We start from the raw sequence: 14,714 nt of genomic DNA, 5'->3' as shown, positions 1-14,714 counted from the left end.
TACATTTTATTAAAAATTGCAAAAAAATAGATATTGATCCATTAGTTAAACAATAAGCAAAATGCTTTTAATATGCATCCGTATGTACATGAAGGGCGAAAATCATAAATAGGTTTAAACAAGTCGGAGTGGCACCAACGCGCCTCCTCGCCTGCGGCGTCGCCCCGTCTCCGTCGGCACCAGCGTGATCCAGAAGATCCAGATGCAGCAGAACCGCTGTTATTAAGGTTAGGAAGCGCCCGGCGAGCTGGAGCTGTACGTTTTTCCTTCCCACCCGTGGAGCCGCCACCATCAGTGAGTATTTACGCTTCTTCATGCTGTTGTTGACGGACTCTCACGCTGTTGACGTGGCCGTAAACTCTGAGTCTGGCTGATTTCATCATTTTTTTACATTTCCACTATCTGGGCGACGGCCGAGACGTCGGGTCGGAGCGGCGCCGGCGCCGGCGCCTCAGTTCCTGGGCTGCGAGTTGAACTCTTGGCAGATGTTGTTGACGATCTTGGGGACGAACTTGTAAAGGTTGTCGAACTCGTCCACGAAGAAGGCGTGCTCCTTGTCGGGGTCGGTGGCGATGTACTCCAGCTCGTCCTGGGACGCCCAGGCGATGCCCACGGCGTAGGCGATGACGTCTGGAGGGGAGGAGAGCACGTTCAGCAGGTAGGCGCCACCTCACCCTCAACCAAAGCTGCTTCCACCACACAAACTTTACGTTTCATTTTTACATTTCTCTACGTTCTGACTGAAGTCAAAGCGGATTCTGTTGGAGTAAATGTCCCCAAAAAATGAGACAACTTTCCGTATTTATCACCCATAAAAATGTGATTCTCTGATTTAGATGATTGACTGTTTTAAGGGCCAGAATAATTAGTTGATTATCGATTAAAAGTAACATTCTAAGATGAAGAGTTGCCAGCTGTAATCTCCCTCCATGAGGAAGTGATTAGTAACTAAATGGAATCTAAACCTTGTACAATAAAGGTTTAAAGACTGGGTTCAAACAGCGGCGTGGACTAGGGTTGACCTCTGACCTTGACGGTGGACAGCCAGGGCCGGCTGCCTGACGTCGTCGTAGGAGCGTCCGTCCGTAATCACGATCATGATCTTGCGTTTGTTGGGTTTGGACTTGCTGAAAAGCTGCTCAGCGGCGTAGGAGATGGCGGCGCCGGTGCTGGTCCCGCCGCTCCAGTAGTCGATGCGCTTGACGGCGTTGAGCAGGTCGGCCTTGTTGCCGTGCTGGGTGAAGGAGAACTCCAAGCGCTGCTCGTAGGTGTACTGGACCGCGCCCACCCGCGTGTCCGTGTCCGAGATCTCGAACTCCCGCGTGATGTTGGCCACGAACTGCAGCACGGTGCGGAAGTTGCCGGTGCCCACGCTGCTGGAGCCGTCGATGACGAAGGCGATGTCGTTGGCGTTCAGGCACGTCTTGCTGCACACCAGCCGGTCGGCGTCGCACACCCGCTTCACCAGCGGCTGCACCAGCTTCCTCAGAGCGAACCAGCTGCTCACGGGCAGAGAGAAGAAGCCGTTGGTCCGGCACACCGCCTGGGGACGGGAGCAAAGCTTAGCGCTGCGCAGCAGGTGTGCATGGACCTGCTGGAGGAGCGGTCACCCAGCAGGTGTGCATGGACCTAAATCTGTTTTAACTTTTAACTTAAAAAAGTGCCAACTGCTAACGGGCTACATGAACAGTTATTCCACACACCAAAACTCGGCAACAACACTCCACCTTGTCCACAAAGTCGTTTTCAATCAGGTTCTTCTTCTCAACGTCGTCGGCTCCTTCGATGGTCACAAAGAAAATGTTGATGCCGGACTCCCGGGCGAGCCGGGACGCCTCCTCCACCTTGTCCGTGGGCCAGCCGTCCACCAGCACCACCGCCACGTTGGGGGCCCCCCCTCTGTTGCCATTGGCGTCAGAGAAGAACTGTTTGTTGATGTAACCGAGGGCCTTTCCTGTCCGTCCGCCAGGGGGCAGCAGAGCAACAGTTAGGTTCGTCTCTCGTGACGTCATTTCTCATTGAAACGCAGATACAACAGAAAACACACGAGGAGTGTTTTCAAATGTTTAAACATGGAGGTTTGCTTTGGCCACATCTGAAATTCTAAATGAGCAGGTGTGTTCTCTCTTCACAAACCCTTTGGGGTGTGTGCTGCAGGTAAGCAAACTACTACACACGCGTGTTTAGTCTCACATTCTAGTGGTCAAAAACAGGCAGACCAGAAGAATCTGTATTTTTGTCCTTTGGAAATGACCCCTGCTGGTTAGATCAGATCCTCTCTGGTCAGAGCAGAGGAAGAATAGAAATCAGGGCTGTAATTTAGCAGCAGATTTAGATTTAATTCCATCCTTGCGTGTAGAAATGGGCTCCTCGTGTGTGTGTGTGTGTGTGTGTGTGTGTGTGTGGGGAGGGGGGGGTGCATATCGCCGAAGGGCCGGGGCCCACTCACCCACGTGGGAAGGGCCTCCTTTCTGCGTGATCTTTTCGATGGCTGATCTCAGCTCTCTGGAGCTGGAGGCCGACTTCAGGCTGACCTCTGTCACTGGCTCGTCGCTGAAGGCAGGAAACGGATCACGTTCCGCTTTTGCTCAACGGTAAAACAAGCCAGACGGCGCTCAAGTTACCCATATTGGACGACGCCCATCACAGGTCCGGTCACGCCCACATTGATGGTCTGGGCCACCTCAGACAGGAAGTCCTTCTGGATCTTAAAGCGCCTCTTCCCGATGCTCCAGCTCCCATCCATCAGGAAGACCAGGTCCACTTTACACTCTGCAGGAAGAGAAGAGACTCTGTCTAACTTAATTACTGCCCTTCGTTTGCATTCAAAAGACAAACGCCGCTTTCCTGCTGCTGCAGCATCTAAACTCAACCTTATTTCTACCATCAGCCTGCGACAGAAGCATGAACGGTGGGTTTTTACCAGGAGCTCCCTGTGACGCAGGCTCAGGCACTCGGGCAGCAGGTTCCTCTTCTCTCACATTATAGCCTAAAATTCAGGAAAAGCCGATTTTAACGGGAGTTTGATGGTTGCAGCTGTGCATCGGCGACTCTTAAAAACAGCATCTGTTCCAGCAGAAAGCAGCTACAGCCCCAAAATTACAGGCTGGACAGTTTCACAAGCTTTTCTGAGGACTGGATGTTTGCTTGGATCAGATTTCCCAGCAAAGGGACCTGATTGGGACCAGAAAGGGACTCGGCCAGAGGATCTCACCTGATTGGTAGATGCTGGCGTCCGGCCTCCAGGAGTCCACCGGCTCCACTGCAGCCGTGTCACAAACGCTTGTCAGAACCATGGACCACATCTTTAACCATAACCTCCCGGGCAACAGCGCTTACCTCTGGTGTAGGTGGTGTCCAGGGGGACTTTCCGGCCGCCATCCGAGTCGGGAGCGCGAGGAACTGGAAACACGCACAAACCAGTGAGGAGACGCTCGAAACACAGAATTATGGACCAAACACAGCTTTTATTCTATTATATCTGTTTATGTAATATTAAAATAATGGAAAGGATTAAAAAAAACTCATTTCTATTTCTTTAACGTGTGTAAAACTTCCAGGATTTAGCAACATCCGAGCTGCTAAAGTGTTTTAGAAAAGTGGGAATCCTCAGTTGTTTCATGTAATTATACCAAACATCGTTTCAATACAGTCTCGTTTTAGCTCATTTGAGAGAAGCATGTTTACTTTTTATTTTCCGTAACTATCTGCACGTGCACGTGCACATTGCTGCTTTTTTTCCTTGAGCAGCCAAAACCCAAATGAACGGCAGATCTTCAGAGGTCATTTTGCTAAATCCACCCCAGAATCTCCCTCCACTTGCCCCCGCAGCACAAAAACAGATAATGATGAGAATCACGTTTCAGCTTCGCCTACAATAATTAGCAGGAAATAAAGGCCATCGCACATCTCTCATGAAAGGTCACAGCAGGACTCCCGAAACCATTTATTAGCCCCCAATAAATGGAATATAAAGACACTTACGGTTGGATCCAAAGCGATACAACCAGCGCTCATATTCTGAGATATCAGGCCTGTGATCCCAAGCTGAGGAGGATGTAAAACCCGTTAGTTTTCCCATCACACACGTCAGAGGGAAGCGTTTCCATGGTTGCCATTGGTCATAAATCCCTGCTGACCAATCCCAGACCAGTGAAAACAGCGGCGTGGTGCAGAATCATCCCTCCCACATGCACAATCAGAACAATCTGTTGCCCCCCCCCCCCCAACACACGGGATGGTCTGGCCCACAGATGGCGTGGCAACATCCCAGAGACACACTCGAGGTGAACCGCATCACTCACACCAGCATGCTGCGTCATGCAACACTCGTCCCGGAGGTGTACTACCCCGCCCCTACAGAGGGGGGCAGTACACTCCCAGAAGCCCGCTTGTTGTGGGAATGTGACGTACCTGTGATTCCAGGTGTGTCCGTCTCGGTCCAAGTGTATCCCGAGTCTGGAGCAGCGTAACTAACATCTGAACGTACAGCAGAGAAGGTGGAAGCATCAGCTGACTCGTCAAGAGCCCTCGCAGCTTCTGTCGTCTTAATTGATCTTTTAAATATTTTCCAGCTTTATTGAAGAGCCCAATTACTGTCCGTCCTCATCCTCGGGTCTTCCCTCGCTGCAGGTGCTTTAGCCGCAGGCGGCTAGCGCCATAGCAGCATACCTATCTGTCATGTTTGCTCATGCTAGCTTTAGCTTTCTTCCTTTTGGGTTATTTCAAGTCAAAATGCGCTGATGAAACAGAGACAGGCTGCGTAAACGATGTCGTGTGTCGGGAAGCAAGGGTTCGTTGAAATACCTGCTGGATGGCGAGTTCCAGGGAACCAGTCGGGGCGAGGAAAAGAAGCAGGCGGCCAATCCCTTCTGGGAAAAGCTGTGTAGGAACAGGTCGTAAAGCCGATTTCAGCACACGCATCAAGGCGGAGCATACTTGTGACCCCCACGCGTCATGAGTGGGGTGTGCACAAGATGTTGAGCCTGCAGACCAAACAGCCGTGGCTCTGACAGCCTGAATGACTGCTTGTTAGGACAGACCTTTTCTCTTTAGTCATTTTACCTGGGGGGGCCAAGGTAGGCAACAAAGGAGGTCCACGTCTCTCTCTTCCTTCTAGCTGCTGCTCTTCACGCCACACGGCTGTTTTACTACGTCCTGATACAAATGTCCTTTAATACTTTTATGGAAGGTTTACTGACAGATACGAGGTCATTTGGGTTTGTTCCACACTTCAGTGGGACATTTGATCCGATCGGCAGCCAGGTTAAAACGCTCGGTCTGTCGGTCAGCAGCCGTACTCATAACTCGTACCCTCAGCCATGGCAACACGCTTCGCCTCACCCCCCTGTGGTGGTTGTGCAGCTTACACAAACATGCAGCCTGGGATCTGATGTTCCCATCCAGTGGTGGCTTGTGAGTAGGGTCTTTGTTGAGCAGGACGGACTGGGGACCCCTGCCAGTGGCCCAGTGAAGCGTGGGAGTATTATTTTAAAGTGGAGTCAAACCCGGGACAGTGTAGATAGTAGCATTCAGAGATTAGCCTAATTTGCCCCTGCTCAAAAGCCCAGTGATGAGCAGCAGACAGTATTTCATGGCTACTTCAGTCTGCACTGGGGTCAAAAGGTCAAAGCTGGATCTGGACCTGCAAAATCCTGTCTGGCGTACCACAAGGCCCAGTACTTGGGCCCCTACTGTTCAATGATCCTCTGTCCTTAACCCCTCTCCCTGAGCCGGACAGACGTCTTATTACCCCACCCAGGTCAGATGTAGTTGGAGGCACGCTTGTTCCGTGTCCATGTTTGTTCCCTGTCCCCGTCCATGTCCACCGTCTCCTGCCCATGAAATCCAACAAAACTGACCGTTCCCACTGTACTAACACGAACACATGGACCCACAACCAGAACTTGAACTTAACTTCTTTTCCTCTTCCTTCAGCTGGACGCACATAAAAGCAAAATGAAGTTGGACGCTGTCCTTTCTAAAAGGACGGACCAGTAAAATCAGGCATCTGTTGGAGCTGACGGAGTGGGACAGCTCTTCCCCTCATAAAGCAGAGTTCAGCACGCATCCATCCAGCCCGGAGTATCCTTGGGAAAACCACTGAATCCCCAACGGCTGATGTGCGGCTGACCCTGACCCCTGACCCCTGACCTCTCACCTCAACCACCAAAGAATTTCTCTAAGGGCATCAATAAAATATCGCTTCATCCACGAGATGCCAAAAAGCTTTTCAGAACTCGCATCATAAAATCATTTTCACGACTGCGGCGTGTTTTTAGGAATCCTGATTTGGGATTCCACAGGAGCACAAACGGGAGCACATTCCTCCGGGAGCCTCAGTCTGCCTGATAAGTGCTTTCTAGTTCTGAGCGGCTCCGTGGGCCCAGATCCTGGAACTCTCTGGACCGGGTCTGTCTGGGAGATGGAAGCATTTACACAGGAGACAAAGAGGCTGGAGCAGATGGTATCTGCCATGACGGAGCGCTTTTCTCATGGCCGCCTCACCCAAACGGGCCCTGCTCCCCAAATGGGGCCCTGCTCTCCAAAGGGGGCCCTGCTCTCCAACCGGGGCCCTGCTCTCCAAACGGGGCCCTGCTCCCCAAACGGGGCCCTGCTCCCCAAAGGGGGCCCTGCTCCCCAAACGGGACCCTGCTCCCCAAACGGGACCCTGCTCTCCAACCGGGGCCCTGCTCCCCAAACGGGACCCTGCTCCCCAAACGGGACCCTGCTCTCCAACCGGGGCCCTGCTCCCCAAACGGGCCCTGCTCCCCAAACGGGGCCCTGCTCCCCAAACGGGGCCCCTGCTCCTCAAACGGGGCCCTGCTCCCCAAACGGGGCCCCTGCTCCTCAAACGGGGCCCTGCTCTCCAAACGGGGCCCTGCTCCCCAAACGGGACCCTGCTCCCCAAACGGGACCCTGCTCTCCAAACGGGGCCCCGCTCCCCAAACGGGGCCCCGCTCCCCAAACGGGGCCCCGCTCCCCAAATGGGGCCCTGCTCTCCAAAGGGGGCCCTGCTCTCCAACCGGGGCCCTGCTCTCCAAACGGGGCCCTGCTCCCCAAACGGGGCCCTGCTCCCCAAAGGGGGCCCTGCTCCCCAAACGGGACCCTGCTCCCCAAACGGGACCCTGCTCTCCAACCGGGGCCCTGCTCCCCAAACGGGACCCTGCTCCCCAAACGGGACCCTGCTCTCCAACCGGGGCCCTGCTCCCCAAACGGGCCCTGCTCCCCAAACGGGGCCCTGCTCCCCAAACGGGGCCCCTGCTCCTCAAACGGGGCCCTGCTCCCCAAACGGGGCCCCTGCTCCTCAAACGGGGCCCTGCTCTCCAAACGGGGCCCTGCTCCCCAAACGGGACCCTGCTCCCCAAACGGGGCCCTGCTCCCCAAACGGGACCCTGCTCTCCAAACGGGGCCCCGCTCCCCAAACGGGGCCCCGCTCCCCAAACGGGGCCCCGCTCCCCAAACGAGACCCTGCTCCCCTAACGGGGCTCCGCTCCCCAAACGGGCCCCTGCTCCCCAAACGGGCCCCCGCTCTCCAAACGGGCCCCTGCTCCCCAAACGGGGCCCTGCTCCCCAAACGGGACCCCGCTCCCCAAACGGGGCCCTGCTCCCCTAATGGGGCCCTGCTCCCCTAACGGGGCCCTGCTCCCCAAACGGGGCCCCGCTCTCCAAACGGGACCCTGCTCCCCAAACGGGGCCCTGCTCCCCTAACGGGGCCCTGCTCTCCAAACGGGCCCTGCTCCCCTAACGGGGCCCTGCTCCCCTAACGGGGCCCTGCTCTCCAAACGGGCCCTGCTCCCCTAACGGGGCCCTGCTCCCCTAACGGGGCCCTGCTCCCCTAACGGGGCCCTGCTCTCCAAACGGGCCCTGCTCCCCTAACGGGGCCCTGCTCCCCTAACGGGGCCCTGCTCTCCAAACGGGCCCTGCTCCCCTAACGGGGCCCTGCTCCCCTAACGGGGCCCTGCTCCCCTAACGGGGCCCTGCTCTCCAAACGGGCCACAGTGGTGCTGCAGCATCAGCCACGTCCATAATCCAGGTTTGAACTCGCAGCTTCCCGCAGAGGCAAACGTGAGCGCTGCCTTATATAACATGCTTTTCCTGCCCTATCGTTATGGTCCCGGTTAACCAGACCTGGTTACCACACGCTGAGTGACCTTTGGAGGTCTGGAGACGGTTACCAGGGCCAGACCGGCTCATGGTCGGAGTCAGCCGGCGCCCGACCAGCTGAGCCTTGTTAAAGGGTGTTTGTAGCAGATAGAATAACAGAGGAGAAGGAAGATGAGGGCTGCCTGGTGTGTGTGTGTGTGTGTGTGTGTGTGTGTGTGTGTGTGTCTGTGTGTGTGTGTGTGTGGGTCTGTGTGTGTGTGTCTGTGTGTGTGTGTGTGTGTGTGTGTGTGTCTGTGTGTGTGTGTGTGTGTGTCCAGATGCTTTGAAGCTTTGAATTTGACGTCATTTTCCTCACAGCGAATAAACTGTGGGTGAATTTACAGGCCTTAAAATGGCTCCGTTTTACTTTATTTATTGGAAGCAGAGACGAGACGAGTGGTTCTGGACAAAGGAATGACAGCCGGGAGCAGGATTAGCCACGACCCTGGGGTGTGTGTGTGTGTGTGTGTGTGTGTGAGTGTGTGTGTGTCAAGGAGGCTGACCTGGTCCGGCTGGAGAAGACGGTTGTCTCCTGATAGTGGCGCCTGGCTCCGGCCTCCGCTGACCTGGGACCAAAATTTGGAGAAAAACATTTGACGTCAATCTTCTGTTTGGCTGTCAATGATAAGAGCAAAGTTATTTTAGGAAAGTTAGAAAGGCGCTGAGTAATAATGAAATGAACCACAAAGGAAGCTGCGGCCCAATGTGAGCAGCCCATCAGGAAGCATCACATGCAGTGATGTCATGCAGCGTTTATGCATCAGCACCAAAGAAGAAGAAGAACAGAGCGAACGAGCCCTTTAAAATGGAGGATTGCAGCTCGTTTACCTGCGCTGGTCCGTTGAGCAAATCTATTCAGATAGGTAGCTCCTCTAAATACTTTGAAAAAATGTCTCGATTTAGTTTTCCTTCAACGTCCAGGAGCTGCTCAATGGTTCAGAGGTGACCTACCTGGACCAGAACCTCCTGGGCCGTTGTGTGGCTGCTGCCCTACACCAGAAAATGTGACGTGAACTTTTTAGAAGCTTTTACACTTTTGCAGTTGGTTGTTTTCACTTCATTAAGAACCAGGTTCAACAGCTCCTGCAGCCCTAAGAGAACATCTCTGCTCGCCTCACTTACTTGAACTCGCAGATGGCTCAGAGGCGAGATACGGGTGACCGTTACCTGGACAGAAGAAAGACAAATGGAGGTTCCGATACAGAGAGAGGGAGCGAGAATGTTGCTGAAGACGGGCGGAGGAGGTGGCGGTCTGGCACACGGCCCAGCTCATGGGCCACCACGAAGGGTCCCGAACAAGGAGCTGACTGAGGGTGATCATCATCCAGCAGGTTTAATGAGACTGAGCGACGCTCTGCTGATCAGGGGGAGGCCCCCCTGAGGAGGCCCCCTGGGGAGGCCCCCCTGGGGAGGCCCAGAGGGTGGACGTCCTGTCACACCTGTGGCCTAATGAATCAATCATCTGAGCGCATCACGCAGGGAAGCGTGCGAGCAGCTACTGCTGTTAGTCAGGCGAGGTGGTGACCTGCAGCAGCCCTCCGGGGGGGGGCGGCATCGCCGCCACCCACACGGATACGCAGGCCTCCACCGACATACATGAACATTCTCTGCATGTATGTTTGGAAACAGGCGTTCGGCTGTGAGGCTGTTTCAGTCACCTGCGTCTCGGACTTTGTGGACCGCAGCTCGGGCCTTCGTGGTGGTGGGTGGGGGCGTAGTGGGCGGGGGCGTGGTGGGTGGGGGCGTGCTGGGAGCCAGCGTGGTGCTGCTGGTGCTGCTGGGTTGAGGAGTGGTGGTCGTGGTGGGTTCGGGCGCCGCCGCTGTCGGCAGCTCCGTGGTGACGGGGGGGCTTTTGGCTTCCTTCTGACCTGGAAGGAGATGAAGGAGAAATTGGCCTCCATTGATGGGCTGTTCCTCTGAGGTCAGAGGTCAACATCCCACGGTAACCGTCTGCCAGCTCCTCTCACTTGTTTTCACGTAGGTAGGTCTGGAGGGGACGTAGTCCAGGGTCGCCGGGTAGATCACGCCCTTCTTGGGCTTCCCCACTGTAACACAAGCGCACGGCCGCGGCTCAGAAACCTGGAAAACTGCAACTACCACGTTTCGCTTCCCCGTCTTGACCTGTGACCACGAACGACTCCCTCCACTTGGGCAGGGACAGGGAGCGCACGCCATTGGAGCTGCTGCCTTTGTAGATGTTCTGCCCGGCCATCTTCTTCACGATGACCTTCCCGCCTGCGTTGGTGATGACGCCGCTGGGAGCGAATGAAAGACTTTAATTGGACGACGGTGCCACCGGTACCGAGGCTGTCGGTGAGCCCGGCCCAGACCTGTGAATGGCTGCGTTGCAGATGCTGGAGATGGAGGCGAAGACGCCGCTGCCGTAGACCTGCTGCTTCGTCTCCTTGCAGTGTGCCGGACATTTGGCGATGAACTCCGGGAGATTGATCTTCCCGGCTCTGACATCACACTCGATGGCCGGAATGACTGCAGATGAAAGCAGATGGGCCCGGATCAGCTTCCACTCCTTCCTTTTTGCTCGTGTAACAATATTTATTGGTGTGCAACTATTTCTGTTTGCATAGAATGATGACGACGATGATGAGATGTCACATTTGCACCTCCAGTGTCGCGAATTCCTACAGTTGGAAGTGTGAGCAGTAACGTTTGTGGACCGAGTTATGACGTCTACCTTGCTTTGGCTTCTTGCCTTTGGGCCCGTTGGGTTTGGCCCAGCAGGTGCAGGACAGGAGCAGTCCTGCAGTTGGACAGGAGACGCCACAAAGTCATGCGGGTGTATCGAGCACAGGCGCAGTGAGAAGGTGCAGACAGACAACTGACCGAGACAGACGGCAGCGAGCGGCGCACTCTTCATGGCGGAGCGGCGCTGCTTCAGCAGATCCCACTGGGTCACTGAACCTGCAGAGGGAAACGAGGAGCAGAAGTCAACAGTGGTTTCCTGTTTTCCCTTCACCCATCAACATTGGTGAGTTTCCTGTTTCCTGCAGCTCGACCGGGAAAACCGCAGATGATTTTCCAGAGAGGTTTCTGTGAAGAGCAGAGAGGCTGAAGCCTGTTGTCAGCCTGACCAGAGGAACACTTATGTTCGGGATAATCACACTCCTTTGTCCAGTGAAGGTCAGTGTTGCCGGTTCTAACGCTAAAGTGGCAATTAAACGCACCACCGCAAACATCTGGCCTGTGTCAGGAGACATGTCTGCTCGTCATGGTCCTGCATCTGCTCCATCAGAGAAGGAGCAGATGGAAGGCGACTGCGTTCACTCAAACTGGAGGTTTGGCTGACGCACACCGATCTTTGTTTACAGGCGGACGGAGCTTTGCTTTCCTGCTCGGTCATTCCGAAGAATCCACAAATATGAGGACAGACCTAAAATCACGCAGGAGCCGGTTCCCATTCCTGACGCTGCAGACCTGCTGTGATAATGATGGTGCTGCAGAGTCCAGGGAAAGACCCCCAGTCTCAGCTGTGGGATGGAGCCCACTGGGAGGAGACCTCAGTGGAATGCTGCTCCCCCCATCCCGCCTGTCGCAGGTTGAGTCTTCTCACACCGATCTACCTGAAACTAGAGTTTGGAGCCCAGGGACAGTTCCACCTGAAGATGAGACATTGGGATAGGCCTATAAATGTGCACGGTGTCGCAGTGTCAACTGAATATTCCGTTTGCGTGCTGCGGAACAAAGCGGTTTCAGTGGTCTCTCCATGTTGGTGGTGGAGAAGGTCACAGAAAAGAAAATCTGACCCAGAAACCCAAATTCAGTTTCAAACCACAACATCCAGCCAGCGTGACCCTCGTTGGTTTGACTGTCACACTGGTATGGAGCACATAAAGGATCCCTGCCGACTGTTAAACATGAATCTACAGCTGCATGAGTTGGCTCTTGTTTACTGAGGGGTGCAATTACTCGTTTAGTTTTACTGGGAATACATAGGGAAGCCCAGTATATGCACGGCACATTCCACAATTCCGTCCTACGTCTTTATTTGACATTCATGAGCATGGACGGGATTCTACAGTGATGAAAATGTTGTGCTGATACTTTGGGACTTCCTTTCTGTTCTTTTAGGGAAATAAACAAGACAGGAAACAACTGGCAATAAGATTAGCTGCACGTTCCACAACCCAGAGAATGGATTCTTGCAACAGCGCCCCTGCTGGAGACAGGAGGTAGAGCACATCTACGTCCTACCTCACTGTGGTTGACGACACACTGTCTGTCTGTCTGTCTGTCTGTCTGTCTGTCTGTCTGTCTGTCTGTCTGTCTGTCTGTTGATCAGTCTGTCTGTCTGCAGCTGGAAACCTGCTTTCCATCAATAGTGGCAGGTCTGCTACTCTACTGGTCACTCATGACCTAATTAAGGTGCACAGATCATGACCTAATTAAGGTGCACAGATCATCTAAAACATGAACTCATCAACAGCTCCAAACACCAGATTGGTGTATCTGGCCACTAGATGGCGCTTGATTTTACAAAGGTCATAATAAGGTGCTGGAGAAAACTACTTTTGGGAGTTAATCTACAGGTAGATCACCAGAACATTAGTCACGCAGCTCTGAGCTAATCCTATTGACTTCAATTTAAAGTAATAATTTATCTGTCAGACGTAGATGCAGATGTGTCACAAAAGGTAACAAATGCACGACGCAGGAGCGACACTTGCAGCAGAGAAAAACAATCATTTGGAACATACAAATTTGTGGTCGGGACTGTAAACGTGTCCTCCAAAGTAGTGAAATGTTGGGAAAATGATACGCTTTGACACTGCGGGGAGTTTCCTGGGCAGCAGATAATGGCGACTTACAGAGACGCCGCTTGGTGAACGATCCAAAATAAACAAAATGAGAACACGTGAAGGCGTGCGACTGTGAGCACGACAAGTCTGAGCATTTAGGACCCCTATAAACCTCACACAGGCAGTGTGTATATCACATATCCACCCATGTTAAACCTTCAATGAGGCGTGGGTCAGACTCAGGCCTCTTATTGGTGTTGCTGGCCTCGAGTCTTCCTCTCCCGGGTGGGACAGCAGACGTCAACATGAGAAACTCAGTTTTAACCAGCACCTTAAACCTTCTGTGCGTGTGCAGGGTTCTGCTGCACGACCCAGCAGCTTAGAGGGGTCACATAGTTTGTGGAATTACAGCTCAATTCAATTCAGGGTAATAAACTCAGCCTAATGCGGATCAACCACCTCATGGTTGCGTGCGGATGAAAAGTCATGTGTGAAGTGCAGAACGGGCACACTCAGATTTTCCACTGAGCACGCAGGCGTCTGATAATGGGGAATCACACCTGGCACAGGTGTGACTGGTCTGTAATAATGCGGGTCGGATGTGCCGGAGCAGGAGTTTTATACGCCGAAGTGACGCTCACAACGGAGCAAGCTGAGACCACACACCCATGGATGCAGAAAGCTTCCAAAGGAGGTTGCTGATAAGCACTCGCTGGGTGTCATTTTGTCTCTTGAGGCTCCTCCATCAGCGATGGTGTCACACTAAAAGCAGCAGCCACATTCTTGGCACTGGGTGGCCGCGGTAAACGCAGCAGGGTTAATCACTGACGCTCACTGGCACTTGTCTGACTGTCCTGGCTGGGCTGGAACTCCCTGTGGACACACACAACCTCGTGCCAGAGTGTGTGTGAACATTTAATACGTGCACGTCGGGGGATTCTGGCTATTTCTGGAAACACTGTAGCATCAGGCTGAATCACTTCTGAGACAGCTCAGACACTAATGACAGTCAACAAGGTCACTTCCATACAACTGGGAAAACTGGGAGAATTGCTTTTAATTCCTGGCACAGCTTTGCGTGCGTGCCCGAACGTGCGTGCTGCTGCTGGACAGTGTGATCATCCAACCTGGCTTAATCTCCCCAATAAATCCATATGAGGAGGGTAAAGAAACGAGAGCTGATCGTTCTGCTTTATCCCCAACTGTCCTGGAATCTCTTCCAAATAAAGGTTGGAGCGTGTTCCGGAGTTCAGCACGAATAATCATTAAAAGCACCATTTAACACTTTTAAATAAAACACGAAGCAGTTGTTAAAAGGGTCAGATTAAACCAGCTCTTCGGTAGAAGGAATAAATGCTGCCTCTGATCTGATCGCTGTGTGCGTCGTTTTAAAAGTGCGCTGCAGTCGTGCCACGCAGCCGCGGCGCTTCCTCGGGCTCATCCTGCTCCTCGCAGCGGTGAAGGTGAACCTACCTGAAATGGAAACGTTCTCCCGGGCGTTGAGGGGAAGGCAGATCCCTGCAGAGACGCGTGCTCCACTGGCGGCTCGGCTGTGTGGCTGCGCTGAACTCTCCCACCTGGACTTTTACTCTCGTATGATCGGAGCGCTCATTAAAGTGGAGACGGGGCCAGACTTTTCCTTTTTTTGCCCGTCCCACTTCAGTCTCTCACCCAGCTCTGCACCCAGGGAGACCAGTAGCCCGGGGCCAGCGCGGCGGCGCGCAAAATCCTGAGAGCGCACCGACGCACCGCCGCATCCTCTTACTGTCTTTCCAGCCCGCGTATACATCTGATACCAAGTTTAAATTACACTGT

At 53.8% G+C, this 14,714-nt stretch overlaps 2 protein-coding genes across 13 annotated transcripts; one reads left to right on the top strand and one right to left on the bottom strand.

The window, feature by feature from the left end:
• Positions 1-128: 128 nt before the first annotated feature.
• Positions 129-14,521, bottom strand: vit (vitrin). 12 transcript variants are annotated; one of them, XM_029835629.1, is made up of 22 exons: positions 14,373-14,521; positions 10,987-11,064; positions 10,838-10,903; positions 10,476-10,632; positions 10,267-10,400; positions 10,113-10,190; positions 9,804-10,013; positions 9,268-9,312; positions 9,097-9,135; positions 8,974-9,024; positions 8,649-8,711; positions 4,807-4,881; positions 4,414-4,479; positions 3,985-4,047; positions 3,340-3,402; positions 3,215-3,262; positions 2,924-2,989; positions 2,625-2,772; positions 2,450-2,553; positions 1,728-1,954; positions 1,030-1,543; positions 129-630 (listed from the first exon to the last, which is right to left on the bottom strand). In XM_029835629.1, the coding sequence occupies exons 2-22, from the start codon at positions 11,018-11,020 to the stop codon at positions 452-454; spliced, it is 2,430 nt and encodes an 809-aa protein (XP_029691489.1). In that variant the 5' UTR covers positions 11,021-11,064; positions 14,373-14,521; the 3' UTR covers positions 129-451. The 12 variants fall into 12 exon arrangements, with proteins under 12 accessions (XP_029691489.1, XP_029691491.1, XP_029691492.1 ...); XM_029835631.1 differs by lacking the exon at positions 3,985-4,047; XM_029835632.1 differs by lacking the exon at positions 4,807-4,881.
• Positions 6,458-7,785, top strand: LOC115249642 (DBF4-type zinc finger-containing protein 2 homolog). The gene is made up of 2 exons (XM_029835640.1): positions 6,458-6,513; positions 6,589-7,785. The coding sequence occupies exons 1-2, from the start codon at positions 6,495-6,497 to the stop codon at positions 7,632-7,634; spliced, it is 1,065 nt and encodes a 354-aa protein (XP_029691500.1). The 5' UTR covers positions 6,458-6,494; the 3' UTR covers positions 7,635-7,785.
• Positions 14,522-14,714: the final 193 nt, after the last annotated feature.

The sequence above is a fragment of the Takifugu rubripes genome, chromosome 4 (genome assembly GCF_901000725.2).
Source record: "Takifugu rubripes chromosome 4, fTakRub1.2, whole genome shotgun sequence".
NCBI classification, from domain to species: Eukaryota; Metazoa; Chordata; class Actinopteri; order Tetraodontiformes; family Tetraodontidae; genus Takifugu; species Takifugu rubripes.
The sequence above is the reverse complement of the archived record's forward strand: the minus strand, read 5'-3'. Positions and strand labels throughout refer to the sequence as shown.

Coding starts and splice junctions, on each gene's coding strand:
- vit (XM_029835629.1), bottom strand. CDS start 11,020: ATGAAGAGTGCGCCGCTCGCTGCCGTCTGTCTCG. Junction 10,904..10,986: donor GCTCGCTGCCGTCTGTCTCG/GTCAGTTGTCTG, acceptor GTCCAACTGCAG/GACTGCTCCTGTCCTGCACC. Junction 2,554..2,624: donor ATGGGCGTCGTCCAATATGG/GTAACTTGAGCG, acceptor TCCTGCCTTCAG/CGACGAGCCAGTGACAGAGG.